Source organism: Lonchura striata, chromosome 2 (assembly GCF_046129695.1).
Source record: "Lonchura striata isolate bLonStr1 chromosome 2, bLonStr1.mat, whole genome shotgun sequence".
Lineage (NCBI taxonomy): Eukaryota > Metazoa > Chordata > Aves > Passeriformes > Estrildidae > Lonchura > Lonchura striata.
In genome coordinates this window covers 111478256-111497202 of record NC_134604.1, presented here as the reverse complement: position 1 = coordinate 111497202, position 18947 = coordinate 111478256, and the positions used below count along the sequence as shown (strand labels likewise).

General features: G+C 37.4%; 1 protein-coding gene across 1 annotated transcript in view; it reads left to right on the top strand.

Moving 5' to 3' along the window:
- Window positions 1–18601, top strand: part of TRAPPC10 (trafficking protein particle complex subunit 10) — a 37468-nt gene extending 18867 nt beyond the window's left edge. The window contains exons 9-23 of the mRNA XM_021540026.1: window positions 78–192; window positions 670–746; window positions 2624–2715; window positions 3864–4004; window positions 4867–4979; window positions 5980–6494; window positions 8914–9055; window positions 10306–10464; window positions 11118–11347; window positions 12162–12262; window positions 12618–12744; window positions 13445–13615; window positions 14993–15170; window positions 15568–15762; window positions 16549–18601. Coding sequence (XP_021395701.1) covers window positions 78–192; window positions 670–746; window positions 2624–2715; window positions 3864–4004; window positions 4867–4979; window positions 5980–6494; window positions 8914–9055; window positions 10306–10464; window positions 11118–11347; window positions 12162–12262; window positions 12618–12744; window positions 13445–13615; window positions 14993–15170; window positions 15568–15762; window positions 16549–16787 — 2595 coding nt within the window. The 3' untranslated portion in view covers window positions 16788–18601. The remainder of the gene's footprint in view (window positions 1–77; window positions 193–669; window positions 747–2623; window positions 2716–3863; window positions 4005–4866; window positions 4980–5979; window positions 6495–8913; window positions 9056–10305; window positions 10465–11117; window positions 11348–12161; window positions 12263–12617; window positions 12745–13444; window positions 13616–14992; window positions 15171–15567; window positions 15763–16548) is intronic.
- Window positions 18602–18947: the final 346 nt, after the last annotated feature.

Here is an 18947-nt window from a genome sequence, read left to right as displayed (position 1 = left end):
ACGATGCAATAGAACAAGAGGGAGTTTTATATTGATTTTATAGCCTATTGAAAGCAAGCATCTGGCTTCTCTTGCAGTTAAAATCTCTGGGTTACCTGTGTGGACTTGTGTCAGAGAAGGGACCCAATTCAGAAGACCTTAACAGGACTGTGGATCTGTTAGCAGGGCTGGGAGCAGAACGCCCTGAAACAGGTACTCCAGGAATGGTGCAATTCCTTCAATAGCTGGCATTGTCTGAAATGCATAGCATAGAAGTACATCAGTAACCTGACTTTTCAAGTATCCCTACATATATACACACACATTGATAGAACTTTATCTCTTGCAAGTTCTTTTAAGGTGTATTTAGTATTTCAAACTACCAGTGCATGTTCTTACTATTGCAAGTATAAGTTTTTCCATTGATGCTCCACTTAGCATTTAGGTGCTTGTTCTTGAACAGCACTGGATTTGAATTAAGGTCTTAATGCTTTCAGACAAGTATTTAAAATAAAATTATTGGAAAAACAAATGGAGCATCCTTGATTGTGTGCACATAGATAACCTGCACCTGGAGCTGCAAAGTGATATTAGTTTTTAGTTTTCTCTCCACTTCCTACTGGAGAAAAAGCAGTGCTGTTCTCAGAATGTGTTTGTAAGTAACAGCTTTTGTCCTGCTTTTTTTCAAAGCCAATGCATCACAGAGCCCTTACAAGAAACTTAAAGAGGCCTTATCATCTGTAGAAGCTTTTGAAAAACACTACTTAGTAAGTATGAGTTTTGCTTATTTGTATTCATTTTGTGTGTGTTTGCACTGTAGATTAAATAGGACCAAAGTTTTCAAACCTGAGAAGATATATTGAGAACATAAATTTGTATTTCCATGTTTTGGTATCAAAGGTTATTTTTTGCACATTGAACACAACAAGGCTGATTTGTTTTACAGCTGGAACTCTGTAGGGGCCCCAAGTTTCAAATATTTGCATTAACTTTAATATTTACAGTTATGAGCTGGAAATTATTATCTGTGGGTATGTATACTTAGATATTAAAAAAGCCAATGTCATGGCTGTTATGTTCTGCTATTCCAAATTCAGAATTAACTGACTCCTACCCAGAAGAATATTGAGGTGTGAATTCAGATTCCTTTTAAATGGTTTGGGCTTGAATTTTGCAATGAGTATTACATGATTAAAGTTATATTGTGGGGTTTTTTTTAAAACATATATGAACTGTGAGACATCTGTGGATAATAGGGTTGTACCTGGCATAGATTGATGCATAATGAGGATTCTAATATTGTGCATCTATTTCCTGACAGCTCCCCAAATGAGGAGCCATTGTAATAATTTCAGGGTTTTTTTTATTTTGCTGGTTTTGTTTTTCAAATAGAAGATTCTTAAATAAAAGGTAAAACTATTGACTGTCACATTAATGTATTTAATTTTTTGAGGGCTTGGTTTGACAGTTTTTGTTGGGCTTCTTGGATTTTTTTTTGTCCAACCAGTTTTGCTTGGTTTTTTTTGTTTTTTTTTTTCCCTTAAATGATTTTCCTTTAAAATTTCTCATATTTTCATATGGCCAATAAGGTTTTCTGGAGAAAACTTGAAGGGAAATGGGATACTTTTTTTGAAACACGGAAACTATGTGATACTCAATTTTACAAAGTTTTATCAAAAGGAAAAATCTCAAAACATTTTGTCTGAAGATACTGGCTTTCACTTTTATTCTTCATTTATTTACAGGGCTAGTTGTGTAGCTGGATCAGAATTAAAATCTTGAGAGTTGCCAGCTTCTCTTGTCTGTTCAGTTCCAACTTGCACCTGAAGATCTCTGTTAAGCTTAACAGTAACTTCCTAAATTTAAGAAACCAAGTAGGACCTGCAGTTTTTGCCAGAGGAATTGCTATTTTTCTTTGTATTTATGACTGCTCTTTTATGCAGTGGAAATTCAGATGCACTCTAAAGGATGGTTTTCTGTGTAGTTGTCATGTAAAGATATACATTTTATGTATACCCATATTTAATCTTGTCCTGTATTCAGTGGACAAGAACACAGAATTAGTTAAAACTCACTGACATACCTAAAATTATTTATTTGCATTTAAAAAGAAATCTCAGTTTGAAGCCATTACCCTTTATCCTATCACGATGTAATTTATTTTTTATATTTTTACATATCTGGCCAGAGTTTATTATGGACTTTCGAAAGAATTTGGGTGGTTGAACACAGTCTATGTGTTGTAACTGCTAATTTTGTGAGAAAGGTTTGCTCCTGTTATTAAAGCTTAGGGCAAGGGGAGGGAGGTGACACTTGGACACTGTGGCTACATTGGAGATTAAGCTTAAAGATGAGGGATAAACTTCAATTTGGGAATGAAAGCAGAATTCCTTTAAGGCACTCTGGTGAAAATAATTATTCTGACTATTACTTAGTCTTTAACAGACATGGGATGTGGCCAGGTGCAGGAGGAGTGAAGGTGACCTGTTACAAACTGCTGTGTATTTTGTGCTCAGGGCAAATGTGACTCATTCTGGGCATTTTGTTGCAGTAACTTCCGTTTCTGGCTCTGAGTTTGTGTGAAATAATCATACAGCTGCCAAAAGTACATAAAGCTTATAATGGTTTCTTTTCTTTTATACAGGATCTGTCCCATGCCACCATTGAAATGTACACAAATATTGGAAGAATTCGCTCAGCTAAGCTTGTGGGAAAGGACTTGGCAGAGTTTTATATGTAAATGACTCTTTAAATAAAATGTCCTAAGTGCATTGCCTTTGAAAAGGTTGACTACTAATCCTGAGGAAGATATGCTGTAATTAAACAGGAATTTTAAAAAGTATTTTTTAGAATGTAAACAAATCCTATTTCAGGCTGTATTTCAGGGGAAAAAAAAAAAGAATACTAGCAATCTCTTTTATCAAACCGTAATTCTCACCTCATATTTTTGTACCCTTACCTTTAACTGTTCTGTGTTCTTTATCTTGATCCTTTCTTCTTCTGGGGAGAGAAGTCTGGGAAAGATAACTGTAAACTTTGAAACAAGCCAAGAGGCCTCCTTAGGAAGCAGGCTATAGTAAATGCAATTATTACCTTAACTACATATATGAGCTGCATCTATCTAAAAAAAAACAGGAAACATGTCTTTGGAGAGTAATCCATTTCCTATTTGAGGTTATCATTGCAAAGTGGTTGTTTCCCCTCCTGTGAAACAGTGATTTGATTCCTGATTTTCACTTTTTTTTTTTTGTTTTATTTTTATCCCTGCTCTTCAAATCCACTGAGAGACCCTCCTGCATTTTTCAGTGTCATTTTGTTTTTCTTATTTAGAAGAATTTGGGAGTCATAAGTGATTATTTTTGGAAAATATGGTGGCGCATGCTTCCCACCAATATTCATTTAAGCAGTCTGATCTCCACATTGCAACAGATTCTCCCAAATTATCTTAAATTTTCACCAGAGACAGTAATGTTAGGTTTAAAGACTGCCTTGGAACTGCTGTGTGATGATAAAATTTTCATTGAAGTATTCTTCTGCTTTAAAATTTTTGAGTAAGCAAATTTTAGTTAACTGTCAAAAGCTTTGGGTGGCTTTTGTTTAATTTGTGTGAGGTTTCTTCACCTCATTTGGTCTGACTTGGGATAGGTCTGCATATGGAATAATGACATTAATTGCATTTCTACTTGCTGAAGTGAATTGCAATAAGGAAGGCCCATATGTTGATCTGTTACCAGAAAAGTCAAGATCATAACAGTTCACTGCAGTTTGTCCTGCATTTATTTGCAGTGCTCCTCCCCCATCAGCATTTTAAGAAAAGATGCAGAGAGATTTCCTGACTGCAAAGGTTCTTACATTGCTGTGTGCTCATTTTTTCATTTCCCAAGGAGGAAGAAAGGTCCCCAGAAGGCAGAGGTGTATCTTCAAGGAGCACTGAAAACCTACCTTGCTGAGGGCTGGGCACTGCTGGTCACACACACGAGGAAGCAGCTGGCTGAGTGTCAGAAGCAGCTTGGGCAGATAGAAAAGTATCCTCTAACAGGCAGAGCCAGAACAATCAAAGCAGGAGAAAATGATGCTTGGAACTATTTTTCTGACATATCTCTGACTTTTATTTAACAGTAAAGACTGATAGACATGCTGAGTCTGAGCTGAGACAGCTGAGTTGCTTCATACCATAGAGTGTATTTTGGGGGTTGTCCTGTTGTTCTGATTTTTGGTTTCTGTGCTTTTAGAACAAGACACGTTATACATGTCAGCCTCCTTTGCAAATTTATTATTAAATGAAACAAAGAAAGCTTTTCTAGATTTGAGTTGCAGTATTTACAAAATATTCTCACACCACTTCTAAATTTTTCTGCTTCAGTGCAAATGCTTATAAGGAATCTGAGCCAGTAATATTGCATTCTTAGCTAAATATTCAAGTGATCATTTATATCTCCAGCACTTAAAAATTTAAAGAATGTCTTGTGACTTAGTTATGGTAAGTGATGCTGTAACATCTGGCAGATTCTCAGCCAGGTAAATTGGAATAAAATAGAATACTTGAGATTATTTACTGCTAAATGTTGGCCAGTGTGATGCAAAACACTGTGTCTTTAACTTGCACACAGCATGAATTATTGCCAAATAATGAATTTTGTGTGCTCATGAATCTTTTCAGATGAGGCAAGATTGCACTAGTTAATTATGGATCATATTTTTAGTAGGTCTGCAATACTCTCAGATGATGGTAAATCTTCCGTTTTTTATTTTCTAGTGGAAAAGTGCAGAGATTATAACAGCAAGTCTTGTCTCTAAAGCTCAGAAAAGAAATACTTGAATGTCTTGTTTTCAGTCAAATTTGTAATTGTTGTGGGTTTCTATCTCCTCTTTCCTTAACTTCATTAGTTATCTCCAAACAAGCAGCCTTTTAGCTAGTGATAATCACTTAACAGAAGAGGAACGCAAAAGATTTTGCCAAGAAATACTAGATTTTACCAATCAGCAAGTAGAGAACCAAGGTAAGTCTGGATCTTAAAATTTAAGATGCTTCAATCTGGTTTTTCCCTAAAGGTAGATGGGAAGGCTTGCTCTGATTGGCTTAATTATTTTGTATATAATTTCTGAACTTGTGTTTTCCAAAACATTTATAAATCTACTCTAATGAAGAATAGTCAAAGATGAAAGCATAATTAAGATTTTCAGTCTGAATACTGCAAAGTCTTTGTTTTCCTTCAGTTATGTTTCTCTGCTTTAACAGCATATAATTTATTGTGTGTTCAGTTTTTTCAATTCCTAACCTTTGTCTCATAGTGCTGGCATGCAAGTGGCAGCTCTGTGATGGTACATCTGGATTTTGATGTTAGATCTATGCCCATCCACTTACAGTTTATTATTTTGTCCAATTTCCTTTCTCTTCTTCATGCTTTTTTAGTAATATCTTCTTGTCAGATATTAATCCGAATTCAAATTCATATGGAATAATTCCTGTAGATCTGAAGACTGCTTGTTTTTATGCAGAAATTTTTTTCTTAATGATTTGATATACAATAAGTAATATGTTACTTTAGACTTGATTCTTAATTAATTTTAGGTACTGCCTTAGGGTTGTTTTTAGAATGTAGAAAAGAGAATGAAAACCCCTTGCACAGCAGAGCTGCTGACTCAAGGCACCAGCCTGATTATTAGTTTCTTAAACTTGTACAAGCTCTGGGAAGTTGGTCACTTAATGCTACCGTGTTCTATAGTAGTAGTGAAATGTTCAACTTGGACAATCTCTCTTAATTCAGTTGTTTTTAATAGCCTGGAAATGGAAATTGTAGTCTAAGTAAAACAAATCTCAGAATCTTTTAACTCTCGTAAGAGATAAAAAATTGGAAAGCAGTGATTTGTTGTGAAATAATTAATTGTTGAAAAGTTGTTGATCCATTCAATTCTTGGGATTGAATTTTTAAGAGGAAAACTTTTGTTTATCTCCAGCAGCACTGGAGAATAATAAAATCCCTGTTTTTCTCTTTCCAGGTCAAAAAGTTATATTGCCTATGCACTCCTTTGCTCAGCTGAAAACTCTGCATTTTGACCCTCCAAATGCTGTTGTCCACGTGGGTGGGAAGTTGGCCATCGAGTTGACTTTGCTGAGCCAAATGCCCATCCCTGTCCAGGTGGACCAGGTTGCCATCCACGTTCACTTCAGCATTGAGAAGAACAGCTACAGGAAAACGGCCGAGTGGCTCACCAAGCACAAAACTTCCAATGGTGTCATCAGCTTCCCAAGTGAAATTGCAGGCTTGCCTTTGTCCAGAAACAGCCTGCCAGCACTGGAGCTGGCTGAAATGTATGAGAGGAGCCCCTCGGACAACTCCTTGAACACTGCAGGAATCATCTGCAAGAACACGCACATGCTGCTGCGACGGCAGGAGAGCAGCAGCTCCCTGGACGTGCCCTCGGGGCTCACTTTGGAAGATGGGGCTCACGTCTTGAAGTGCAACAACTTGACTCTGGAACCAGGGGACAATAAAATAACCTTCAATATTCAGGTATGAGATTGTAGCACTCGTGACAAAGAAACTAGAAATGCTGGCTGAGGAAGAGTGTTGTGCTGGTGAGTTATTGTGCCTGGTATATATCCAGGTATTGCTTCCTGTTGCACTTGGATCATCCATTCCCCTTGCAGCTTTTTGTTGTTCTCCTCCATCATTTCTCTTGAAAGGATGCTGCTGTGTTTATGCTAAAACATACAGATGACTCTTCTTGAAATCATTTGAGTCAGCCTTCCTAATACCTGTTTTAAACATCTTGACTCTTGCTGCCAAAAATTGAACTGATAAATTCATATACAATATAATGTACTGCTCATGAGTCTGCCTGTGTTGTTGAGGTCATTCAGAATAACTAAAAGCTTTGATATGAATTATTTTTCTAGCCCTTCAGTGATAGTGTGGTTAAATTTGGTTTGGCAGCCTTTTCTTCTCTGCAGAGGGTGGTAGAATAATTTTTCACTTGGGGGGTGTAGTAAACCTACCTGCAAGAAGTTACAAGTATTTGAATTTAGAAGACGTTAGAAGTAAAATTGTCCCCATTAGTCATCATCTAACTAAGTTAACTAACCTATTAGTTACTAGTTATCTGTGGAATGGCAATGCAGTCATTTGAACTGCCTACTGACCTAATTTCTGAGGTTTCTCGTCCTTTCAGAGGATTGGAGCTGGTTAATGGGATTTGGACTAGAGGCCTTGGTGGCTGGAAATGCCACATTCTATAGAATGAACTCACATGTATGGAAAAGTGGATTTCAGATGAAGGAACATTACTAGAAGAGAGCTGTTAGGGACTGCACTGAGCTGGCATTTGGGGTTAGTGGGATCAGGATGCAATTAGAAACACCAGGAGAAGAGATAGGTGAAAAGCTAGATAGAGCTCTGCTTTGAATTTCTCTGGTTCTGCTGTGAATCTGGTGGCCACTGGAGGATGGACAGTCTTACTTTTATAACTTTGCTATTTTCCCAACCTTCCTTTCAAGAAAAGAACTTTGCATGGGAAGACTGCTCAGTGTAAATCCCACAATATAGTTGTTTAAGGCATGATGTACCTGTCCTTAAAGGAAAAATCTGAGCATTTTATAATTTTAACAGTGTATTTTTTGATAAAACAAAGAAAGCTTCTTTAAATTTGAGCTGCAGTCTTTACAAAATATTTATTAGAAGTCCGTTATCATTGTAGTAATACACTCTGTCGCTTCTACTGGGTTACACAGCTGGCCAGAGGTTAGAAACTGATCATTTGTTTTCTGGATTTTCTTAAAGTAATGCCTAATTGCACCACTTCTGCAGGAAGAGGAATGACTGTGCTCCTATGACCCAGAGGGAATTTGATCATTTCTGTAGACCTTACATTGATGATAAAAATTATTTATGCTGACAGCAATCTTCCATTTTTTTCCAAGTCTAAAAGAGATCAGAAAGCATTGTCTAAATTCTTTAGACCAATATTCCCATCCCATGTTAAGGTTTAAAATAGATGTATATTATGTATTACTTTACTCATGCTTTTCTGGTTTTTTAGAGCTAAGATGTAGTGACTTTAATGTCAGGATGCATAATACTGAATTTCAGTCTGGATTTGCCATGTAAATAACTGCATGAGGTTTGACTTTTGAGTTGGTACAGCTTTTCTCCATAACTTGTAGACTTATTTAATTATACCCAGCACTGGTATTTATGTATTACACTTGGAAAGTGGCACATGAAAAAAAAAATAAACACTTCCCATTCCATAGCAGTCCCTAAGAGCAAATAGAATCAAGAATAAATATACTAAATATACTACAATCAAGAATAAATATACTAGAAGGTGTTACAGATCTCCTTTTGTTTTTAATTTTATTGAGAAACATCCAGAATCCCATTACTCAGAGTATGGGAAGAGTTGGAAATGAAATATGTATGTGTTACTTTCTTGTAAACATTGACTCAAAGTGTGTGGTGGGGAGTGTGTGAAATCAATAGCTGGAGCTGAAAGCTGTGCCTTATATAAATGCTGTAGGATTTTATAATTGTTTTTATGAATTGGCCATATAAGCACAGGTATTGTTTAGGTTTAATAATGTTTTTTCATGTATGTTGAACTTGGTGGGGGGGAAAACACAACCCAAAGTAACAAACTGACAGCATAACTACTACATTAGTTATCCTGATTATTAGTACTAGTTAATTATGATGTTTTCTCTTGAATCAGACAGCACTCTAGAGCTTCTGTCTTAGTGGGGTAAAAGGGGCTCCTTCGTGTAAATCTTGTAATTTACTCAGAAAACTGAGTTTTCTGAAATCTGCAGTTTTAATTTACAAACCCAAAGTACCTCATAAAAATGAGATGGAAGCATGCTGTTCTTTAGTAGAGGGCTTGTTCTAGAAGTATTTTCTTAAAATTAAGAAAAAATTCAAATGTTTTTCTTCCAAGGCCAAAGAACCTGGGACATACACGCTCAGGCAGCTGTGCACTTCAGTGGGAAAGGTGCAGTTTGTCCTCCTTCACATCTACCCCATCGTGCAGTACGATGTGTACTCCCAGGAGCCCCAGCTCAAAGTGGAGCCCTTGACTGGTAAGTGCAGTGGCTGTGCTGAAGCTGCTTTGATGTTTCCTCTTGTGCTTCTGTGGGACTAGAGAAGGTGTGTCATGGCTTCAGTATTACTCAGTTTGCCTTACTCTGCCTTGTGACTGAAATACACCCTTGCTTTTCAAACTAGCCATCATGTCCTGCCAGTGATGGCCAGGTTTGAACAACTGATTCCAGTGCTTGGCTCTGGACACATAGTGTCACTTTTGAACCTTGATTTGAATATGTATTGTCACTGAAATATCAGGTGTTATTTGAGCTGCCACACTGACTAGAAGTGAATATTTACATTTCTAATTGACCGAGCTCCTTGCTTGTTGTGATCACAGGATCATTTAGGCTGGAAAAATCCTCTGGGATTGACTCCAATTTATGGCCAAACACCACCTTGTCACCCAGACCATGGCACTGAGTGCCACATCCAGTCTTCCCTTTAAACACCTCCAGGGACAGTGACCACCTTCTTGGGCAGCCCATTCCAATGTGTATTCTCCCTTTCTGTGGAGAAATTCCTCCAAACTTAATGCTAGAGTCCCTTTGATATTTACAAGAAATAAGTAAGAAGTGGGATTCTCTACTAGAGAGGATATAAACTTACTAAAAGTGAATACTGAATGCATCCATTGGCTTCAGGGACAGCTGAACACTAGTTGTTGCAGTGTTTATTAGAGTGTATAAATGGAAGTTAATTATGATTTTCAGGCTACTGAGTGTGGCACCTGAGGAGCTAATATGATTTTTGTGCTGGCCCTCCAGGTTGCAGTGTGTGGCTAAGGAAGGACAGGCATATTGGGCATAAATCAAATTAGGGACCCCTGTGAAACTGGTAGCTGTGATTCTCTGTGCACCCTGGCATTCTTGTTGTGCTGATCATGTAAATACAGCACGTGGGTGTGACTGGAATGACACCAGTGTGTGTGTGAAAATACAGAGCTGTCTGCAACTTGGAGAACTTTAAAAGCTTAGTAAATTCTTTGGGGTTATTGAATTTCACTGAAATCTGTGCTTGACAGATAGCTCATCTAAACCATCCAAGATGCAGTGGGTGTGAGCTTTCAGGTTGAAACAAGTGGTTTCCCCACAAGATATATCTGAGCTGGGTTTAATGTGTCCTGTAACACCAAAACCCCACACTTGTAAGTTACCCCCCTGTGTGACCAACTGTCTGCTGACAAGCCTGAGTGCCTCGTAACCATGTGCTGGAATCTGTTAACAATTCCTGCTCTGTCCTCCAGAAAGCCTTTTGGCTGGCATTCCCCAGAAGGTGAAGTTCACAGTGACCACTGGTCACTACACCATGAAGAGTGGGGACACTCTGCAGCTGAGCAACGCGGATGCCATGCCCATCCTGTACCACCCTGAGAGCAAGGCTGTCATCTACTCCAACACCAGGGGTAAGCCAGGAACTGAAAAGAAATCATCTTTAAAGGGCTGACAAATTCAGTCATCCTGAAGATTAATACTTACAATATTAAGAACACTGACACTGTTTGTCCATAGTTATTATTTAAGGATTTGCAGTTGATTACTTCAGTGCAAGAAAGGTCTTAAATTTTCACCCCCAAAGTAGTAGTATGAACTTTGACAAACATAGCTGGACAATTTTACTTCCATTGATGAAATCCGGAAGACACGTGAAACTGCTGCATGTGTGTCCAAGGTTGCTTGAAGTGAAATGATGAGACTTAACAAGGTGCTTTGACTTTGTAAAAACTTGAATAAGTAAGTGTCTTATGACGGGCTAAAGTAGCTCTTTAGCTGGTTTGAAGTTTGTTGTTAAATTACCCTCCCAGTTCATTCCTGAACAATAGGAGCCTTTTATTACATGGAATGTGGTGGATACCTTCCTGCAGTTAAGTAAGGATAGAGCGTTACTCCTGGGAAGTCAAATATTTAACATGTGCAGATTATAGCTGGTTTGAAGAGGTTACTGTGGAGTTTTTTAACATGGTTTCTCATTACTGTTTCTGCAAACATTGCTGGGAAGTGGTTATGGCACCACATATTTTTCTATTATTTTCTTTTTTCCCATTCTACACATCTGTAGAAAAGATCTCAGAGTCATCATTAAGGATTCAGTCCTCTGAGAAGATCACAAGCATCAGCTTGCCAGTGGCTCCTGCTTACCATGTGATTGAATTTGAACTAGAAGTCATGTATTTGCCATCAGCCACAGAATCTGCAGTGGAGAAGGGAAATACTATAAATAAAGAAAACCACAGAAAAAACAAAGAGAAGCAGAAACAGGACAATTGCATGGCTACTGTTGATCAAAAAGTAAGATGCAATTTAACTTTTTTATTATTAAATGTATTTGATCACAGGGGTAAGCACTTCACAAAATAGAAGTGGTGGTGAGGGGAACTTGCTTGTTTAGAACTTACTTCAAAAGGCATATGTGCAAAAGTTATACTGAATGTTAAAATGTAAAGAAATTGTAAATATTAGCAGAAATATATACTGTTGTTGATAAATTGTCACCTGTTCCCTTGGCTAGTAATGTAACTTTTACTGTTTTAACACAGTTTATAAAGCATGGAGGGCACCTGTGTCTTTGTAAAAGGTAGCATGGTGTTCTTTTAATTCCAGCTTCCGATTCGTGGGTAAGATGAAGTCAGGCGTGCTGCTTCAAATTAAAACAAATATACATTAAATGCATTTTTTAAAATATTTTGACCTTGTATTTAATATATTAAATTATTATAAAGTCATTAAAATAATAGATCTTAGAGCAGTTTATTTGATAGTGACCTTTACCAGGGGTAAAGGTTTCAGAGATGCCATTGGTGTCCTTTTTTTTTTTCTTCTATTCCCCTTCCTTTTTTTATAGTCTTTAGAACTGGGTATGTCAGTTCCTAGAGGAAAAGCTGGTTTGAGATTTCATATCCCACTCACAGGCAAACAAAAACCTGTTCTTTTTTTCAGATTAGATTTTACATACTGATTTTTTTAAAATGGTTATTTCTGTCCCTCCTGGATGCATTAGATATAGACACTTGATGAGAAAAGTTTAACTTAGAAAGGAGAAAAAAAGCAGAATCATTGTGCCAGACCATTGCAAGTAAGAAATGTGTTCCTTTCTTTTCTTTAGGTGACCATTGATTGTCCTTGGTCGATTTACTCCACTATTATTGCATTAACATTCTGCATCCCCTTTAATGCCAAGCATTCCTTGTTGTCAGCTGGCAAACGGTAATGCACTCATTATTTATTTATTGTTCCTTTCTTCTTACAAAATATGGAGCTGTAGGAGGTTTCATAACTCATGTTTATAGTTTATACCTTTTTTTTTTCAATATATAAGTTGGGCTTTTACAGTCTTCTCCTGGAAGCTTGTGCATTTCCTCTTGGGTTCTTTCATGACAATAAAACAAATTTGTGGTTTTGGAAATAAGACTATGGGATGAACCCAGTTATCCTGTTGGTGTGTACTTCTTTGGTTTTGTTTAACGTCAAAGAGGATGTTTTACAGCCTTGTTTTATGGACATGGACTCTTCCAATGTAACTCTTCAGTTTTTATTGAAAAAATTGTGTCACATTTTTCAGGAAATATGTGCAAGTCTGTGTACAGAATTTGTCAGAACTCTGTTTCCAGCTTTCAGACTACAGCCTAAAAAATTCTGCTGAGTGTACAGATTTGCAGCTGGTACCTCTCAACCCTGCATCTCAACAGGTAAAATTCACTTGCTGGTTTATTCAATTTATTCATCTTACGGTTGCAGTTTGTCATTGGGTCTTAGGAAAAAAAATCAGGTAGAGATAGTTTTCCAATTAAATACAGCTGTAAACTTGTTCAGTTCCAGAACAGTTTCTTACCACAGAATCATAGAATGGTTTGGGTTGGAAGGGGATTTGAAGATGAGCAAGTTCCAATTCCCTGCTCTGGGCAGGGATACCTTCCACTAGACCAGGATGCTCAGAGCTCCATCCAGCCTGACCTTGAACACTTCTAGGGTTGGGGCATCCACAAGTTCCCTGGGCAACCCTGAAGTTTCTTTCAGTCTTGGCTGAAGATATTAAATTGTTCATTCTTGGTGCCTAGAAAAAGTATAAAAGAACATATTAATAATTTTATTAAATTTGACTTTTGATTAAGATATTTTTAAATATTTAATTGAACTTCACTGAATGTGAAGTGTTTCCTATTGAAACATTTGATTCTGACAGTGAAATGGATCCTTCCTTTTAAAAGGATGTACATTGTGAAAAGGATTCACTGTTAGTCATTTTATTGCATGTTTCCCTAATGATTTATTGAGTTTGTTTCTATAAACTGTACCAATGTCAGAACAGACAAACATAAATTCATGTATGCATTTCCCCTTCTTTCTGAGAGGAAGGAAGCAGCTAACACTCTAAACATTCTCTTTCAGGTCATGTACAGTAAGCAATCAGTGTTCTTTGTATGGGAATTGAAGTGGACAAAAGAGCTTCCTCTCTCCTTGCAGTGCCTGTTTTCAGTCAGCTTTTGTCCAGCTACCTCTGAAGAACAGTCTCTTACCTTGAAGCCGTTCACTTACAAATTCCAAGTGGAAAATTTTTTTGTAAGTACTCTTCTAAATTATAGGGTAGCATAATCTTAACTGAATATGGTTTCCTAAGAAGTGAAAAACAAGAAATATATTAGAAAAGTTCTGTTTATCTCATGAGGTTGATACCTACTTAGAATCATTGGAAAGTCAGTTTGTGAGTGACAGAGCTGCAGCCTGATGTGATGTAGTGGAATCATATCCTTGCCACAGAAATGTGGTCAGGGCTGTAACATTTGTGCTTAATCCTTTTTTTACCATTTTCACCTTCCTGGGTTGGTGCCATGGAGATTGTCTGCAATTTACTGAGCTGCTTTTTCCCTGCTGGCTTAAGAGTGTACTCTCCAAAGCAAATTGCAATTTCCAAGATAATCTTTGCTATTGAAAGCATCTAAGTAGTTTTTTGCAGTGCTTGAGACGAGCTCCTCTAATGAAATATTTAGGGTTTTCTAGAACATTATCTGAAATGTTTCTTCTTCCCCTTTATGGACAAACTTTTTATTCCTTTGATAAGCTAGGAAGCTCGTAGGCTAGGTAGAATTCATTTAATGGAAAGTTTTATCAACATTATTTAATCTCATCTCTAAACTCAGTGTTCCCCTTTGTGATGCTTGAGTAAAAAGCAGCATCATGACAATACTCCTGTTTTTTAAATCCTTTTGTCTGTTTTCAGTGTTTTCTACCTGCTTGTTGCAAACTGGCATTGAGCAGCATTTCAGGTGTTTGTTTGCCTACTGCCATGTAACAAGCAGTTTTGGCACCTCTATCAGCATATTTCTGGAGTTTTTAAGGACAACTACCTTTGTGAAACAGTGAGGATTTTCCGGTAGAAATGTAATTTTGTAGGAATTAAAAGTCAGTTCTTTGATGTTGGTACTGTAATTGCAGGGACTATGACAAGAGGGATGAAGTTGTTCTGTATTACTCAGAATCTGAGTGATGAGTCTGTAAAGGGAGGAGCTAAGAAACTTAAACAAGTAAAAGTTGTTCAAGTAGTAAGATTTGTGTCCATTTAGGAGCATTGAAAGGCTAAAGTTAAGGTACAGAAGGGAAGGAAAAATTATATTTTCACTGATGGTATTAAAAATAGATTGAATCATATTTGATTTGTTGTAGTGGAAAGTGTCCCTGCCCATGGCAGGTGGGGTGGAACCAGATGGTCCTTTAAGGTCCCTACTATTGCAGCATTCCAGGATTTCATGTCTATGATTTTATTAAACTGAGTAAGAAAGTGAAGTGAACATTACTTATAAGTGATTCTTGCCTTAAGAAGATTTAACAGGATGTGTCTGTTACATGTAAAGTTGGTGCTGTACCCATTGTCCAGTTCAATTTAAACACAAATAAAACACCTCCTTTTTCTTGACAACAGCACTGTTTTCTTCCTGACAGACATTGTACCATGTGAAAACTGAAATCTTCCCACCCTTGGATGCAGAGTACTGTAAAACAGGCTCACTCTGCTCCTTAGAGGTGTCCATCACCCGGCTTGTTGAGCTCTCTGAGGTTGACAGAGATGAAGCATTAACAGAATCAGATGGATATTGCACAACAAAACTTATGTATGAAGGTAAGACTATTTTTCTTAAGCATTTTAATAAATTTCTCCCTAATTTTTTCTTGACAATAACATTTGCCAGACTTGCTATGGCATAAATCCCTTTATTGTGGGTACAGTAAAGCAGTTTTCATTTTTCTAGACTGGAAATATTTTATTTTCTCCTCATTAATCTGCCTTCCAGTGGAATAGAAATGTTCTTCAGACTGGATAGATACATGCTTGAGGCCCAACTATGGTCCCTTCTGCATAGGGCTGTTTTCTTACCTTGCACAGCTCTTCACACATAAAAGCTGGTGGGCTTTTAGATGTTGCTAAAATGCAGATTTTCTAAGTGGTCTAAAACTATCCTGAGGGTTCTCCTTTTTTCACAGAAGAACTTTATAGTGTTTTCTCTTTATTCTTGCAGTTGTTGACAACAGTAGTAACTGGGCAGTCTGTGGAAAAAGCTCTGGAGTGATTTCTATGCCTGTAGCACCTCGAGCAACTCACAAAGTGCACATGGAAGTGATGCCTCTGTTTGCTGGGCATCTGCCTTTCCCTGATGTCAGATTGTTTAAATACCTCCCTCACCATTCTGCTCACTCCATGCAGCTTGATGCTGGTAAGGCCAGTTTGACCACATGGCTACTTACAGAAATTACTCTGCCTTTCCTGTGTTCTTGTTTAAAGAGAAAGACAAAGCAAGAAATACACTGACAATATATGTACCAGGTACTCACAGGTGTCTTTGCTGCCTTCACTCACAGTCCCAAGTTGAAAATTGGTCTAAGGGCAACTTTGAATTTGGGTTGCACCTAAATCTCTGAGGAGGAATAATAAATGCATTGTTCTCTTATGTTTCCTTTAAAGATTAGTATGCAAATCAGTTGTCACTGGATTTATAATCGAGTGAAAACTGTTTGATAACCCTCTAATCCTGCAGTTCCATTTTCTCTAAATTGTGTGTCTTCATTAGCTTTGTGATTTTTTTCCTAGTTTTCAAGGGATTGAATGTGAAATAAAAGAACTGCTGAAAATGTGGGCCATTCAGTTAGATGCAGAATTTAAAGTACCACAGCCATGTAGAGTATTTATCTGTATTGAGTAGTCCCAGAGCTGCAGTGAAAATTCACTCATAGAAGCAACATAGCTTTTGTCAATGGAGCTGCTAGTGTGCATCTTTCTAGCTTGTGACAGATGTGAGGTCATGCTACTGAAATTTTCCTTCTAAACCAGTATAATTCACTCTGTTACATCTGGTGCTGGCCAAAAGTGTGCACAAACTGTTACCTTAGCAGAGATGATCAATAACTGTGAACATGTGTTAAGGTGACTGTCAGAGCTCTGGAATGACCTTTTAGAGTTAATTGGTAGAATAAAACTCTATTTTTTCTTTTGTTCTAAACAGATAGCTGGATTGAAAACGATAACCTGTCTGTGGACAAGAATGTGGATGAGCAGGCTGACAGCAGCAGTGTCAGGAGCAGGGGGAGCCTGCATTCCACAGCCAGTGGGGAGCACAAGGGTCTGCCCATGCCCCGGCTCCAGCCCTTCTCCCCGGGCCAGGTCTTCAACAGCAGCACAGGGATGCAAATCCTGGTCATTCCCAGCAAGGACGACCACGTTCTGGAGGTCAACGTTACGTGACAGCTCAGAGTGGAGACCAGGAACCCGTTAGGAACTGGATATGAAAGCACTTTATGGGATAATGACCTGCTCAGTCTTGTTGCAACATTAACTCCAAGGAGACCTGTGGCACTCTGGCGTTTACTGGCCATGGAAGCACCAGACAATTGTATCAATTTAAATGTACAGTGAGGCTTGTGTCAGCTAGTTTATATTGCCACTTTAGTATGTTTTGTGTCAGCTATTGGGTTTTCTTCCTGCAGTCACATCCCTGCATCACAACAACCAACACAGGGCAACAAAAAGCAAAAAATCCAAATCTTTGGACCACTTCTTTGTTCTTGTTGGGCAGCTGAGAGATTTGTTTCATGCTTCCTACAGATTTTAGAATGTAGAGTTGGATGATGTAATTATCCAAATCTTGAATTTTTATGTAATAATTTACAGGCTTTTCCACACATGTGCCAGAAACATAACAGAACGTACAACAACACATTCACTGATGTAACAGTTGCTTTTCTGGTTTGCTTTTATTTTGTTTGTTTGATCATTGTTAATTCCTGCCATTGCAATTTTATATTAAACTTCCATCATTTGCATACTTAGATGCATGGAAGAGCTACTGCTATAAACAATCTTAACTGAACAAAATTCCTTAATTTTCTGAGGCTTTCACCTTCACAGAGTAGACACTGTGATGTCACATATTATATGATTTTTTTTTTTTAGGGTGAGCTTTGGGTTATCCTCTTGCATATTTCTTACCAAAGAAAGATATTGATAGAATTTAATAATAAATTATTTGGCTTATTGAGTTCCCAGATTAATTTCTTTTATTACCATTTCCAAGTGGCTTGGTTTGCTGCCCCAATTTTTAAGTTGGGGCAAAAATTTCAGTATGATGTGATACTTGAACAGTCAACCTTTCATCATAAAGGCTTAGTGTAATTATTACTGATTAGAGGCCAGACTTGTGCATTCATGATGAAAGAAGGAGGTTGGTTTGATACAGGAAAGCTTGCAGATGTAGAATAATCGTGAAGCAAAGTTAAAACATGTAACTTAAAGAATTTCATTATTTATATCTGAAATGTAAATACAAAAAATGTAAAAAAAAAGTGTAATTTTTGTGAATGTTGCAAATTCACCTGTGACTGGAAAAATTACAACTTCTTCTGATGTCCTGCTTCTGATATTGAAACTTGTGCATTTAATGTGAGAATGACCTTTTCTACTTGCAGATCTATAATGGTGCGTTGTCAACAGACTCCACAGAGGAAACAGTCCCATGTCAAATACTTGTCAACAAAACTAAAGTGAGGAGCTGCTCATTAGACAAACTCATTGTTATTATTTTATTTTCTTCTGCTAAATTACAAAGGGGAAATAAAAAACAAACCTTCTTTCCAAAAAGAACCACAAATAAGTTGAAAAATGAATAGGCACCCTGCACTGGTCTAAACATTTTAATTTTATTTTTTATTTAAAAATTCTAATTAGATGTATAAAGTAGACCTGCTAGCTGAAAATGTTCTTATTATGCATCTTCTTTCTGTGAAGGAATGCCCTTTCTCTGTGGAAATCATAGCATTTTATTCTGGGTAAAACCCAAAGCATCATTTAGTGCGAATGACTGCTGGGATTCTTTGACTGGAAAAGGTAACAAGTTAGTGACTTTGACACTGCAGGTATTATTAATTCCATTTTCATGGTTTGCTATTACATCATTTTTCACATTGTTCTGTAATATACTGTTAGATTAAACACATTGTACTAAGATTGTTTAATGAAATTGTAAGCGTTACAGTTCTAAATATACATGTTTTAAAAAGAAATCAACTTCTCTGCTGCTGTGAGTTCTGTTTGGTCTGGAGGAGTGATTGCTTCATCTGTTTTAACCACAGCTGCTTTTGTCTGCAAAAATCAGTTTTGTTACCTGGTGTGCAATTTCACACTTGAGGGAGACATTGATTATTTATTTATTTCAGAGTTGCAGGCTCTGGAGCCTCCACAGTATTCTACAAACCCAGCACACCCCTCCAGACTTTTCCTGCTGTTATTTATACATAGAATTTCAGTGTTGGGAACCTCCCAGGTACATCTCCTCTATTATGAATGGTTAATAATTTCCACACAAATTGTGTAATCCCAGCTGGTACCTATGCATCCTCCAGGGAAGGG